This window comes from Typopeltis vanoorti, chromosome 18 (genome assembly GCF_054136105.1).
Source record: "Typopeltis vanoorti isolate ZY-2024b chromosome 18, IOZ_Tvanoo_1.0, whole genome shotgun sequence".
NCBI lineage: Eukaryota > Metazoa > Arthropoda > Arachnida > Uropygi > Thelyphonidae > Typopeltis > Typopeltis vanoorti.
Window position 1 is genome coordinate 109211782 of NC_143566.1, and position 14618 is coordinate 109226399.

The 14618-nt window shown below is 39.8% G+C and overlaps 1 protein-coding gene across 1 annotated transcript in view; it reads right to left on the minus strand.

Annotated features, from left to right (window-relative positions):
* The window catches only part of LOC150097054 (uncharacterized), a 353024-nt gene that overhangs the window by 11554 nt on the left and 326852 nt on the right, over nucleotides 1-14618 (minus strand). The window contains exon 17 of the mRNA XM_090408116.1: nucleotides 4384-4591. Coding sequence (XP_090264242.1) covers nucleotides 4384-4591 — 208 coding nt within the window. The remainder of the gene's footprint in view (nucleotides 1-4383; nucleotides 4592-14618) is intronic.

Genomic DNA, 14618 nt, shown 5'->3' on the forward strand with positions numbered 1-14618 from the left:
CTGCTCACTCACAATTACGCCATCCTCTCCTATGTCCTCTACACTTCAGTTTCTCATTATTTCACCCTGATGAGGATGAAACACCCTTGTAAATTATTCATCAAATACCTCAACTATTTTTCCACTAAAGACCAACCACTTCCCCTAGACCTAACTGGTGTATAGCAGGTCCCTTGCAGTTGCAAACTGTCTTACTTTGGCCAAACAGACAGGACAGCAAATATCAGAATTTCTGAACACAAGTACTACATCTGTTTTCACAAGTACAGCCATTCTAGTCTTGCAGATCATGCTCTGGATATACGCTACAGAATACGGTGGAAGAAAGCTACAGTAATACACCATAGCAAATACAAATTCGAAAGACTATTTATGGAATCAGTCTCAGCCCTAAGAAACTCTCCAAACTCAACAAATTTGGTTGTATGCGACTGCCCCAAATTTGGGAGGCTTACATCAGCAGACTTTAAGCCCAACGGCCAAGAACACCTACTTAGCCCGCTAGAGGGCACCATCAGGACTTTTAGGAGAACAATAGCTTCATTCTCAATTCTCAGTTACTGTGTTGTATTGCCTACGTGCACGTGCCTTTTTTTTTGTAAGTTCCTTTTGAAGATGGCAACATGACGTTGCCGAAATATTGGAAATATTTATTAAAGTATAATTTAATTTATATTCGTATCTACATTGTTCAATTCCTTAAGTGATTTAGTAACTACCAGGAGGTAATTTATTCCTACATGCTCCATTGCATTACAATGCTTATATTACATGTAGCTTACAAGTACTGATTAACATTTCTATTAATATTTTTGTATCAATTTTCATGTTTACATTTAGATTTTTATATATACATATATTAACCCTATACAGTATAATTCACATAATAAGAGTATTTATGTTAGATCACAGGGACTGGAAGTTGATTTTATTAGCAAATTTAATTAATTCTATGTAATACTTTTCGATAAGTCTCTGTCTTGACGCTGTCCACTTGTCTCCGGAAGTGATGACGTGTTGCATTAGTGGCATCCGGATGGAGTCCAATAGCTGACAGTCGTAAATATGTCAACAGTCTGTTGAAGGTGTGGACTGCAAATGCACAATGGTGATTCCAGGATATAGAATCTGTGTAAGTAGTGTCTTAGTTTTCCATGTCCCGTTAGTAGCGTGGTTAAACCTGGAGAAATGGAGTGTCTTTTCAGCCGGAGTCTGTTTCTGGTGCTAGGAAAAAATTCTTTTGCTGTTTATTCTCTTCTGCAAGTGTTTTTATTGCAGATTGCAAGAATTTCTGGTAACTTGTTTCTAGCTGTTCATTTCTAGCTGCTTCTTTAGCCAGCTGATCCGCTCTCTCGTTTCCTGCTATTCCAGTATGGGCTTTCACCTAGCAGAATTTGATTTCTCATCCCTCTAGAGTGAGATTTCGAACCAGATTTCTTCTCTGTTCTATCAATGCAATATGGTTGTTCTGGTTTTTTATGCCATCTATAGTGCTTCTACTATCACTGTAAACTGTTGCTGTCTTTTGCTGTGAGATGTTGAGTTCTAATTCCTGGAGATATGTGAGTGATTGACCTATGGCAAGTTGTTCTGCTTGGTTGTTGGAACAGAGAGAATGAAGTCTAGAACAGTGTTCTTGTATAATGGACTGTCTGTTGTATACATTGAGCGAACAACCGACGTTCCTTTCAGTTTTGCTTCCATCAGTGTATATTTGGAATTCGTCACTTTCAGAGCTTTCCTTCTCCTTAATATTTGTTTTTGTTGTTGGGTGAGGCCACTTACTGTAGTGAAGCAGACATTCATAACAATTTATGTGTGTGTGTGTGTGTGTGTGTGTGTCAGTTGTCCAATGTTAAAAAGAAGTCAGAAGAGCTAGCTAAAAAGCTGGGTCATGATGATTTTAAAGAACAGATAGTTGGTTGTCTTGATGGAAATGTAGGCATGACATTAAATTCAAGTTATATAAATTAAATGTTTAAATATAAAATATTTTCTTTGCTGTGTATTTTATTTCAATAGGATTACACTGAAGAGCAACAGGTCTCTGTTGATATTGACAAAGAGGAAAATTTAAGTATGCATATTTTGGCCGAGTAGTCAGTGTATCCACTCTCCAGCCAAAAGGCTACTGGTTCAAATCCTGCCGTGGGTATGGATGTTTGTGATTGTCTGTGAAAGTGCTAGTGGTGGTAGTCGGCGGTAGATGGCGTTGGTGTTAGATGATGAAGGTTGGGGTAGTAGTGAGACAAAGTGTTGTAGAGTTGATGCCCTCCCTCAATGAGTCTTTGAACTCTATGGAGGTGTAATGTAATAATAATATTAAAATTAATAATAAAATAATTTCATTGTTGTAATTAATAATCTGAATAAATGATTTATTTTCTCAGTGAAATGTTAGTGTGTCTTTTTATATCTTTTTAGTTATTAACATAGCATAATTGGGGCAACCACTTCGTTGGGTCAAAATGTTCTAGTCCTGATGTGTCCGATTTGACTGGAATTTACTGCACACACACACACACACTATTTGTGAGTGTGTGTACCTGGCTGTAATGCAAAATATATTTTTTGTTGTAGCAGACTGGAAGTGTTTAATTATAGGCCAGTTTGTGTCATCAGTAGTTAGTAAGATCTTGGAGAAAGTAGTGAGGGACCATATACAGCATTTATCAGTGAGAGTCAACATGGATTTGTGAAGGGGCGCTCTTGTTTTAGCAATATGCTAGCCTTTTATGATAAAGTTACAAGAGCATTAGATGAAGGAAAGGCATATACTGCCATTTTCCTAGACTTAGCAAAGGCATTTGACAGGGTGCCACATGATAAACTGATATTCAAGTTGCAGCATGGGTCTGGATGTCAGATTGGTCAACTGGATTCAGGATTGGCTGTCTAATAGTTATCAGAGAGTTGTGTATGGTGGAGCAAAACTAAAGAGGAAGAAGGTTACAGGTGGGGTTACACAGGGCTCAGTACTGGGACCTATATTGTTTAACCTTTATATCAATGACATTGTCCGTGGATTGCAAGTGGATATTCAATTGTTTGCGGATGATGCAAAGCTGGGAAGGGTTATTAGTAATAATGCAGATGTGGTAGCCCTGCAAGAGGATTTGAATAAGCTAGATAGATGGGCAAATGAATGGGGGGTGTCAGTTTAATGCAGCAAAATGTAAGGTATTGAGGTTTGGGACACATCGATGAAACGCTGCATACTCTATGGGAGGAGGTAAACTGGAGGAAGTAGGGAAGACAAGAGATCTGGGGGTTGATGATTAATAGAAACCTGAAATTTAGGGGACATATCGCAAAGGTAGTGAAGGTAACGCAGAGGATTGCTGCAATAATGAGAAGGACATTGACCTGCAGAGATGAAATGGTTATCATTCCATTGTATAAGACTCTGATCAGACCACACTTAGACCATTGTTCTCAGATCTGGTTCCCAGGATTTGAAGGGTATAAATTAAGTGTGGAAAGGGTACAAAGGCGGATAACAAAGATGGTGTCGGGACTGTACAATGTTAGTTATGAGGATCGGCTGAGGGAGTGTGGACTGCAGAGTTTGGTGGATAGAAGAAGGAGGGGTGATATGATTGAGACTTTTAAACTGTTGAGAGGTGGTTACAGGGTTGACAGTGGGGAGTTCTTTTGCTTGGTTGAACAGCGGGAAGGAGTCATGAGAAGGGGCCATCCCTGGAAGTTACGAAAGGAAACTGCGAGAAAGAGGGTGAGGAGTGGTTTCTTTGCATGGAGGGTGGATGAACCATGGAATGCATTGCCTGATGGAGTGGTGAGAGCGAGAGCGGTCAATGCATTTAAGGAGTGGTATGATAGACTTTGTGTTTCCCAGGAGGGACCTCCCTCGATGAGTCTTGATAGACGTGTGTTTCTTAGAAAGGACCTCCCACGATGAGTCTTTTGACTCCATGGAGGCCTGAATAATAATAACAATAATAATTGTAGTTAGCAGTCAGAAAGTTTGCAAAACACTGCTCTAGATTATACCTCTCTAAAAAGGTTTGGCTTAGATATATTGTTAGCATATTGGTAATAATAATAATAATAATAATTATGATTATTAGTAGTAGTATTAATTAATTAATATAATTAATTTGTTTCAATAGAAACCAAATTCTGAACCCTTCCTTCTGTCACCTAAAAAAATGAATACAAATGTGCATATTTCACCAATGAAAGCAAAAATCCATTTCTAGATACAAATTTCATATGCTCTGATTAACTATAATATGCCTTTTAGGCTACAAAGAGCCTAAAAAGCTTTGATTCAAGTTTTTAGGTTCTTTATGGTATATTCTAGACTTCTATGTAATTAGGGATCTGTAACTGAAATCATGATATAATGGATTTCATACTTACAGTTCATCTTTGGAGCCATCTGGCACTTGTAAAGTGTTATTATTTTTTACATATGATAAAACCTGGTTATTAGATAATGCTTGATAGGGATAACTTCCAAAAGTTATTATTTCATACAGTAAAATGCCATAACTCCAAACATCTGTTGCAGGAGTGAAAATTCCATCCCTAAGGCTTTCAGGTGCCATCCATCGCACGGGAAGCATTGCTAAAGAAGAAAGCTTGATTTTTACACACATAAAAGACTAAAGACTGAATTATACATCTTACAATATATTAAACTTACATGAAAATGCAATAAAATTGTTAAAGTGTGTCAATCATCATAATGTAGAGAACTTTTAATTTGCATTTCTGGTTTTTGTAATACTGCGTAATCACCTATTAGGTTCATCTTTGGTCAGTAGCTATCATAAGATCCAGAAAAATGACTTTGAATTACTCTGATGATTCTCATGCATGAATAGTGGTGCAGTATTTTTATTTGGTTTAAATGTGAAAGATGTATGTTTTTCATAATTTATGAAAGTTGGGTGTGTAGAGTTGATTTAGTGCTCCTAAAAGATAAGTAACTTTTTCATATTTTAGGATAACTTTAATATTAGGTTAACTTATTGCAGTTTTTGTTTTAAATGGGTATGTGATTGACTGAGCTATTTAGTTTGTAAGTAAAACTTGTCGGGGGATTTGAATTTGTGGGATTTTGTGCAGTGTAGTGTGTATGAAATGTATTCAGCAAGAAAATTAAAGGATATGTGGAAGGAAATTGAAATTGGAGAGAGAGAATGTGTGTGTATTAAATGGTTTAAAAAATGGTTCCACGCCCCACGTTGGGTGTGGAAATTTTTGGGACTCCCATGTGGTGGTTGGGATAACAATAGCACCAACGCAACTAATGCGAGTCGTAAGAAGCGACTAAAATGAATGCAGAGTTTTGAGAATTTTGCTCTCAGGTTTCCTCTGGAATTTTGCTCCCGGTGAGGGCGGCTTAGATTCCAGGGGGTTTGCCCTGGGAGAGCATTTTGAGTCTCCATTTTGATGTTGGAAAGGGTCCAAAGGAGACTGACTAAGGTGGTTTCTGACATCTGGAATGTCGAGTATGAGGAAAGATTGAGAAGATGTAATTTGCAGAGTCTGGTGGACAGGAGGAAGAAGGAAGATATGATAGAGACCTAGTAAGGGGTAAGGGGTTGTTAGGATCAATGTTGGAGAAGTTTTACAGAGAATAGTTGGGAGATCAGGGGAGAACCAGAGGTCATCCCTGGAAACTGTATAAAGAGGGTGTGAGTAGGGGAATGAGAGGCAGGTTTTTTTTCGTGCAGAGTTGTGAATGCCTTACCTGCGAATGTGGTGGCTGCAAAGAGTTTGAATGTGTTTAAAACACACACGGTAGTATGATGAGCTGTGTGTGATAAAAGGACCTCCCAGATGAGTCTTTGACTCCATGAGGTCTTGGGGTGGTAATAATAATAATAAAAGTGAGTGCCTATTAAATGATAAGAATGCAACAAATGTTAGTAGAGTGGACAGTGCTGACAGGTGGATTGAAAATAATGTTATTAATGTCGAACGTGTGGCCAAGAAAATAGAGGAGAATGAAATGGACATTAATAAAGAAATAGTACACTTGAATGCTATCCTTCACAGGACAAAATGCGAAAATAAAAAAATTGCAGAAGCAGCAAGAGCATGGCTGAAAAGAGAAAAAAAGAAGCAGGCAGTCTGAAGAAGTAATAAAGACCAAGTGAAAAAAAAAAAAAAAAGAAAAACAAGTTAAGGAGAAAATTATTTATGAAGACTCAATGATCAGGGGAGTGCTTCACGAAAGTGTGACAAAATCATGTTTCCATGGTGCTAAAATTCACAATATTAGTCACGCCACCTGGATGCAAAAAAGGTAAGTTGAAGGAAATGATTGTCTTCATTGGCACAAATGATTTGAGGAGACGAGGAGTAATCTATGAGGAAGGATCCTTAATAACCTAAACACAAACAATGCATCTAGTTCTGACAATATCCCAGCTATTTTGTCAAAAATTATAATACAGAACTGACAACTAAATCCTGTATGGCATCTTCAAAATCTATCCTATTCAACTGTTATCTAGTCTGCAATATGAAAACAGGACCACATCCAGTCCATCTCAAATAAAGGTGATAAAAGTCAACCAACAAACTAACATCCAATTGCTCTCACTTTTATCAAATAGTTATCTAATAAAGACATATCAACTAATCACTAGCCAGCATTACGGATTCCACCATTCGCGATCTACAACTGAACTTCTAGCTTTCACTCTCCCCCTCCCACAGCTGGACTCAAAACCATGAAAAAAATTAGAGAAAATCACCTGCTCGCCCTCAACATTTCAAAGGCATTCGATTGGGATTGGCACACAGGCATACTTGGCAAATTGCCATCCTATGGCCTGTTTTCCATACTCTGCAAATGGATCGCAAACTTTCTCACTAGTTGCTTACTTCGTGACATGGTGGACGGTTTCCTCTCCTCAGATTTGCCCACCAATGTAGGAGTTCCTCAGGGTTCCATTTCTTTCACTAACTCTATTCCTCTTGTAAATGACCTGCTCTTATAGACTTTCAATCTTATCAATAGCATTGCTGATGACATTACACTCCATTCCTCCTTTTCTTTTGACAATCCTTATAGTGCTAAGTATTAGAATCCTCAAGATCTACCACGACCAGTGGCCTGAACTCTGATCACCTAGATATATCCCAATGGGAAAAGAATAACATTGTATACTTTGGTGTCACCAACTCAGTCCTGTCTGATGTTTTTCAATAAAGAGCTCTCATCCCTCCACCAAACTTTCAGTAATCCTGAGATTTCAAAACATAATCAGATTTCCCTTCTTGGACTGACCTACACCTTCTATCTTTCCCGGCACATAGACATTTCAACTATGGTTTCTGCAGCAGCCATAAAGCTTGTGTACTATTTTTCACAACACACCACCTCACACCTTGTCAACTGCTAACTCTGTACAAATCCTAAATCTGACTAACCATGGAATAATGCTCCCATATTTGGGGGTGACGGACGAAAATCCTCTCTAAAATTGCACTATTCTATCGAAAAGACAATCCAGCAAATTAATGAGCCCCCCCCCCTCAAACACACAGACTTGCAGTTTCTGCCTTATGCCTCTTCTACAGATACTTTCATGGACAATGCTCTATTGAATTGGCCACTATTATTCCTTCACTTTAATCCCATATAGTCAGAAGAACAGCCTCTGCTAACTAATGTCTTTGTACAGTCACTCTTGAAACTTAACAAACCAACTTTACTGCCTCCTCTTTCATTCTATCTATTTCTGTTCTTTGGAACAGTCTCCCCTCTCTGCTTCCCCAAAGAATATAACTTTCAGATGTTCAATCGAAATGTGAACAGATTCCTCCATTCTTCTTTTCCTCTTGCCTACACAAGGCAAAATGTTATAGTTTTATTTAAATACAAAAGTAAAGTTTGAGACACGTGCGTGCTTCATGAATTTTTATAAATCAAATCTCTTGTGAGGAGATACTCTGTCATTTGTCAGCATACAGTACAGGAGGCCACATTGTGTGATTTTATTTTGTGCTGTAATGGACAAGGTTGGGAAGCACGATATGAATGAATCATTTCATAAATAAACTTCGAATGAAGCTTTTTCGATTGATCACTTTTAAAAGGTATACACAGATTTATTAAGAATTTGGGCATCTATTTTTCCTGCTTAAAAGTTGACCATGTATTGGTAGAATCTCACACATCACAGGGAATGAGAATATACCGGATCTCAATACTTACAGATTTAGAAGAAATCATTTAACTTGCTTAAATTCTTACCCAGTAGGGGTTTTTATGTGATCACTATGTCCCTTTAAGTTTGAAAAATGCTAAAATTACTTGTTATGTAACATACTCTGCTCGGAAAGAAGTCAGTGGATACCACCATGGGCAAGGTGCATTGTGCCATGTAACTTGCTTATATTCAGTATAAATTGAAGGAATGTTATGCTACCTGGTCACTGCAACTATTTCCGTGTGAAATGACTGTGTGAAAGGAACTGACAGAGCTTAAAGAGGCGTTGTGATAGGATGTCATATTGCAGGACTGTCTCTTCTGCAAATTATTGACAAATTGGGCCATCCCAGGTCAACAATCAATGATACCAAACTGAGATGGAAGTGCAGAGAGTCGACTGCAAGTGCTACCACAGTGGATAACCCACCACACTCACCGAACGTGACCGTAGCCTCTTTTTTGCATGCAATTCCTGTTTAATATTGTTTATCATCCACTTTACTACAAATTGTCCTCTTGTTCACTCATGGTATACAACTTACCATTTCTTCTTCTTCTTCTGCAGCTTCTCCCACTTAAGTGGGGTCACTGTTGATAATGAGTCTCCTCCACACGTTCCTGTCTTGGGCTGTCACCACATCCAAGTTCTTCATCCTCAAGTCCTCTTCTACCAGCTCCCTCTATCTCTTCTTTGGCCGCCCACGCTTCCTCATTCCTTGCGCATCCATCTGCATGACCCTTCTTCCCACATATTCGTCCTCCCTCCTCATCACATGACCAAACCATCTCAACCTTACCTCCTGAATTTTCGCTCCTAAGTTCAAACTTTCACTGTTCCCCTGACATAGTCATTTCTCAGACGATCCTTTCTGGTCACACTGCACATCCACCTAAGCATTCTCATCTCTGCTACTTCCATCCTGCTTATGTTATTTTTCCTCAGCGCCACAGTTTCTATAGCATATGTCATAGCTGGCCTCACTACTGTCCTATAGATTTTGCCTTTCAGATTGATCGGCACCCTCTCATTGCATAACACTCCAGCCATCTCCCTCCAGTTCCTCCAAACCACGTGTATCCTGCATCCCACTTCCTTCTCAGCTCCTCCATCTTCTTCCACTGTTGAACCTAAGTATCTAAAGTCTCTCACCTTCCTGATAACATTTCCTTCCAGCTCCAGATCTGTCTCCTGTCTGCCGCCCACTGTGCAACACATATACTCTGTCTTACTTCTGCTCAGTCTCATACCTCTCTCTTCCAGTACTTTTCTCCATCTTTCCAGTTTAGTTCCCGCTTCTTCTCTTGAATCTGCACATAACAAGATGTCATCTGCATACAACATTGTCCAAGGCACATCTTTTCTCACCTCCTCTGTTACCACCTCCATCACAATATTAAACAGAAATGGACTTAATGCTGACCCTTGATGCAAGCCAACTGTTACTTGAAAACTTTCTGTCTGTCCCAGACAGGTCCGAACACTTGTCTTCACATTTCTGTATATTTCCCGCACCAACCTGACATATTTCTCCAGAACCTTCTTCTCCCTCAGACACCTCCAGACTCTTGCTTTGCCACTCTATCATATGCTTTCTCCAGATCAATAAATGCCAGATGTAGCTACCATTGTTTCTCCCGATACTTTTCCGTCATCTGCCGTAACCCAAAGATAGCATCTGTTGTTGATCTACCAGGCATGAAGCCAAATTGTTCCTTTGCAATCTCCACCTCCTTCCACAATCTACCATCACGAACCCTTTCTAGGATTTTCATTGTGTGGGACATCAACTTTATTCCTCTAGGGTATAAAGGGTATATTTTTCTAGTGGCAAACTTTCATGAACAGGTCTTACAGCAGGTCAATTCCCTCTTCCCCCAGTGCCTTCCATGCCTCCACTGGAATTCTGTCAGGGCCCACCGATTTTCCATTCCTCATCCTCTTCATGACCTCTGTCACTTCCACTCTACTGATGTTCTGCACGATCCCCTCAGAAGGCTGCCCATATTCTCTGTGATTCCTTGCATTTTCCTTATTCAAAAGTCCCTCAAAGTATATTTTCCATCTGTTTCTTATGTCCACATCCCTCCATAATACTCTTCCTCCAGCGTCTTTGATCTGCCTCACATGTAAGATGTCCTTTGCTGCTTTATTTCTACATTTCACCAGTTGGTAAATTTTTCTGTTCTTCCTTTGTTTCTAATTGATCACACAGATCTTGATATGCCATGGCCTTCGCCTGTGCCACAACTCTCTTGGCTTCTTGCTTTCTCTCTCTGTACACCTCTCTGTCCTCTTCTTCTCTTGACTCATCCCACTTCTGCTTTGCCTTCCTCTTAGCTGTCACTGCCACTTGTACATTATTATTCCACCACCAACCCTCCTTCTGCTCTCTAATCTTTCCAGATGTCTCACAAAGCACCTCGATTGCACAGCCCAGGATTACTTTTGAATTATGTTTCCACCAATCTTGTACACTTTCCAGTCCATCTGAAATCCTCTCTAACACCTTCTCCCAAAAACGATTCCTCACACTCTTCTCTTTTAAGCGAAACCACTTAATTGTCTTCATCCCATGGCATCCAGAGGTTCTTATCTTCGATCTTATTTTAAAGTCTGCGCACAGCAGTCGGTGTTGCTGTGCTACTTGATCTGTTGGAATCTGTTACAACTTACTATTGCTGCTAACAAATATTATTTCATAATTTCCCATGCACTAATGATATCCCATCCTTCCAATTCCTCACTCCACGAAACTTCCCCAAGTTGACATCTTAGACTATTATAATCACCTGCCTTATAATTCCACATATGTTACCGTCTCTTTGATACTCCTGCATGTCTATTCATTTTTCAAGTCAAAACCATATGGTCAGTCTCTCCAACTGGTGGGAGAGATGTCATCTCAGTTATTATCAACTCTTCTGATGCTATAACCAAATCCAAAACTCTTGAACCTTTTGTTCCCTCTATTACATGTTGCCTAAGACATTTGTCCCTCAAGAACTAGAAATTCCATTCCCTTATTTGCTACATGCACCTTTCTCTCCCCAATTTATACTGCTGTAATTAAAATCTCCCATAACAATCATTCTTCTTGCATTTGCCAAACTCAACTGTCTAAACATTTCCTGGTCCCCACCCTCTGTGCTCCTGGGTCTGTAGCACCTCACTAAATATCCTGTCTTGCCCACCTCTACCTCACACCGTATGCTTTCAAATTCATTAGTGCCACTGCCTTTCAAAGTCTCCACTCTTAGAGGACATAGGTCGTCACTTATCATAAGCAGTACTCCACCACCATGCTTTCCCTTCCTATCCTGCCAAAAAATGCTGTACCCAGCAACTTCTATTCCTGTTATTATATCCTCTTCTGTCAACCGTGTCTCAGTGATCCCAATAATTTTTGGCCAGGCTGATGCTATCTGCGCCACCAAATCCTCTCCCTTATTCCGGATACTCTTGGCATTAGTATAAAGCCTATAAATGCCGTTGTTTCTATACCCAGCATTATCCCTTCTAGACTCCACTGGGCTCATTGTTAGCTGATTGTCCTCCTTCTCCCAAGTCACAAGAGGCTACCCCTGCTACCATCCTTCCTGTAACACATTGACTTGTTCAGAACAGCAATCTCTCTAGATGCCACGTCCTTCCTCTTTCAAATGTAAGCGGTCCTCTCTTGTCACACACATTTTAGCTATTATGTCATTCAATATTACTGCTAAAAAGAACACAAAAACAAAAGGCTGTAAAAAAAAAAACAGTTAAATATAATGATGGAATGAAAGAGTTAATGAAAGATGAGCGAGTGGCATTGTATGCCAACTCCATTATTAAAGGTGTGCTAGAGGATAGAATGCACAAGGTATGTTTCCAGGTGCTAAAATGAGTAGAATGATTGAGGCATTGGATTTGAGGCAGAAGCGAGCAAAAGAGTTAATAGTATTAATAGGTATGAATGATTTGAGAGAGGACAAAGAGTGTGTCAGAATGGATATCAAGAGGCTGCTTAGAAGGATAAAAGAGAATAGTGTGACAGGAAGGGTAGTTAGCATATTGCCTAGGTATGACAGTGGTGAAATGAGGCAGAGAGCAAGGATTATGAATGATATGCTGGCTGAAATGTGTGAGGAGATGGCAGTATAGTTTGTTAATGTGTGGAATGAGTTAGAGGGTCGAAGTGAGCTGTATGGGAGCGATGGACTGCATTTGAGTAGTTATGGTGTGAGTCGCTTGGAGAGACTGCTGCTGGAAAGTAGAGAAGTGAATAGAGAGAATGAATCAGATCGAGTGGGAAGTGATGTGGAAGAGTGGGAGAATAACACAGGAGAAATTGAAGAGGTGGTTATGAATGGGAAAATGAGTGGTATGAGTATAGAAAATGAGAAAATGGGTGTGCAAGAGGAGCAGGGAAACGGGGAGGCTCAGGGTGAACAGGGGGTACACAGCTTGAGAAAGGTGGATGCTCCAAGAGGAGGTGAGCATGTTTAGTGATGAAGAGGAAACAGTTGGAATTGAAAAGGGTTTTAAAATGAAGAAGCAGAAAGGGAAATGGCCCCAGTTGAACATGGAAAGATCACATCGAGGGAGTAGTAGTATCAGTGGAACTAGCTGTAGATCCAGAAATGAGCTATTGTGTTTGTATACAAATGGTAGAAGTATAAGAAACTAGGCAGATGAAATGGTTGCACTAATTGCGTCTGTTCACCCAAAGATTGTTGGAATAAGTGAGACATGGTTGGAAGAGGATGACATCCTTGCAGGAATAGAGATGGAAGGGTATTATGTGTTTTGCGAGGACAGAGGGGGTAAAAAGTGAGGGGGGGGTGCTATTGATGATAGAGAAAGAGTTATGTCCATATAAAGTGGAGATGCAAGAGGGAAATAGTGCCAGTGGTTTTGAGGCAGTGCAGTGTGAGATAGAGGTGAATGGAATCAAATACTTGGTGGGATGTTGTTATAGACCAGGTAATGTGGATGGTAATAATGCAATGTACAATCAAATTAGCCAAGTAAATAAGAAAAGGGTGATCATTATGGGTGATTTTAATTATGGCAATATAGACTGGAATGATGTGATAGCAACTGGAAGTAAAGAAAATGAGTTTCTTGAGTTTTTGAGGGATAATTACCTCAGACAGTATGTAACAGAGGGCACACGAGGATTGAGGGTCTTGGATTTGGTCATCTCATCAGAGGATGTAATTGTAAATGAGGTGTCAAATCATCCACCAATTGGTGAGAGTACCATGAGGTGATTACCTGGGTGGTTGCCAGCAGTGTGAGGACCTCTGTGAGAAAAGGGTATATGTGGAACTACAAGGGGGGGGGTTGATTATGAAGAGCTCAGGAGACAGCTTGCGGGTGTAGCGTGGAATGAGGAGTTGGCTGGAAAAGAGATCAATGCAGCTTGGGGGATTTTCAAAAACTGTTTAGTAGATGCGATGTCTAAATGTATTCCAAGGGTGAGAAGGTAAAATAAGGTGGGTGTGAGATGGATGAATAAACAGATTAAGCATGCGATACAGAGAAAAAGAGCATTATGGAGGCAGCATAAGAGAAGAGGAAATAACCAATTCCATGAGGTCTACAAAGACCAAACAAGGAAGGTGACTTGGTTGGTGAGGGTAGCTAAAGAGAGGTATGAACAGCAGTTGACTAATGAAGCCTAAAAGAATCTTAAGGAATTCTTTCGATATGTAGCCAGCAAAAGAAAGAATAATTATGGAAAGATGACATTGATTGGAGAAAATGGTATAAAGACAGCTGATGCAGAATCTGTGGTGGAGATACTTAATGAGCAGTTCATAAAGATCTTTCAATCTTGTGAATGTAACTTCATGGAGAGATTGAGAGCAGTTGATGATGGGGAGGAGAGATTGACTGTAAGTGAGCAAGAAGTGAGAAGTGTATGGGGATACCGAGCTATTTTAAACCTGGTTTTACTCCATTTCCCAAGTAAGCAAACAGACAAACAAGTCAAGTTTGCGCCTGCAAGTGTTGCAAGTCTAGCTGATTCTGCACATAGTGCAAGCCCAAGGCAACTCATGGTAAAAATAGAATAAGCTCTGATCACTAATCTTAATATTTACCCTTAATGTAAAGCACATCTCCTGGAGGAGATGTATGATGCTTTGTATTAAAAGCAAGGGGCCACTACCAAGACCGGTTTCGACCTTTGAGACCTCAATAAAGTCGAAACCGGTCTTGGTAGTGGCCCCTTGCTTTTAATACAAAGCATCATACATCTCCTCCAGGAGATGTGCTTTGCATTAAGGGTAAATATTAAGATTAGTGATCAGAGCTTATTCTATTTTTACCATGAGTTGCCTTGGTCTTGCACTACGTAAAGGATAAGCTAGACTTGCAACACTTGCAGGTGCAAACTTGACTTGTTTGTCTGTTTGCTTACTTGGGAAATG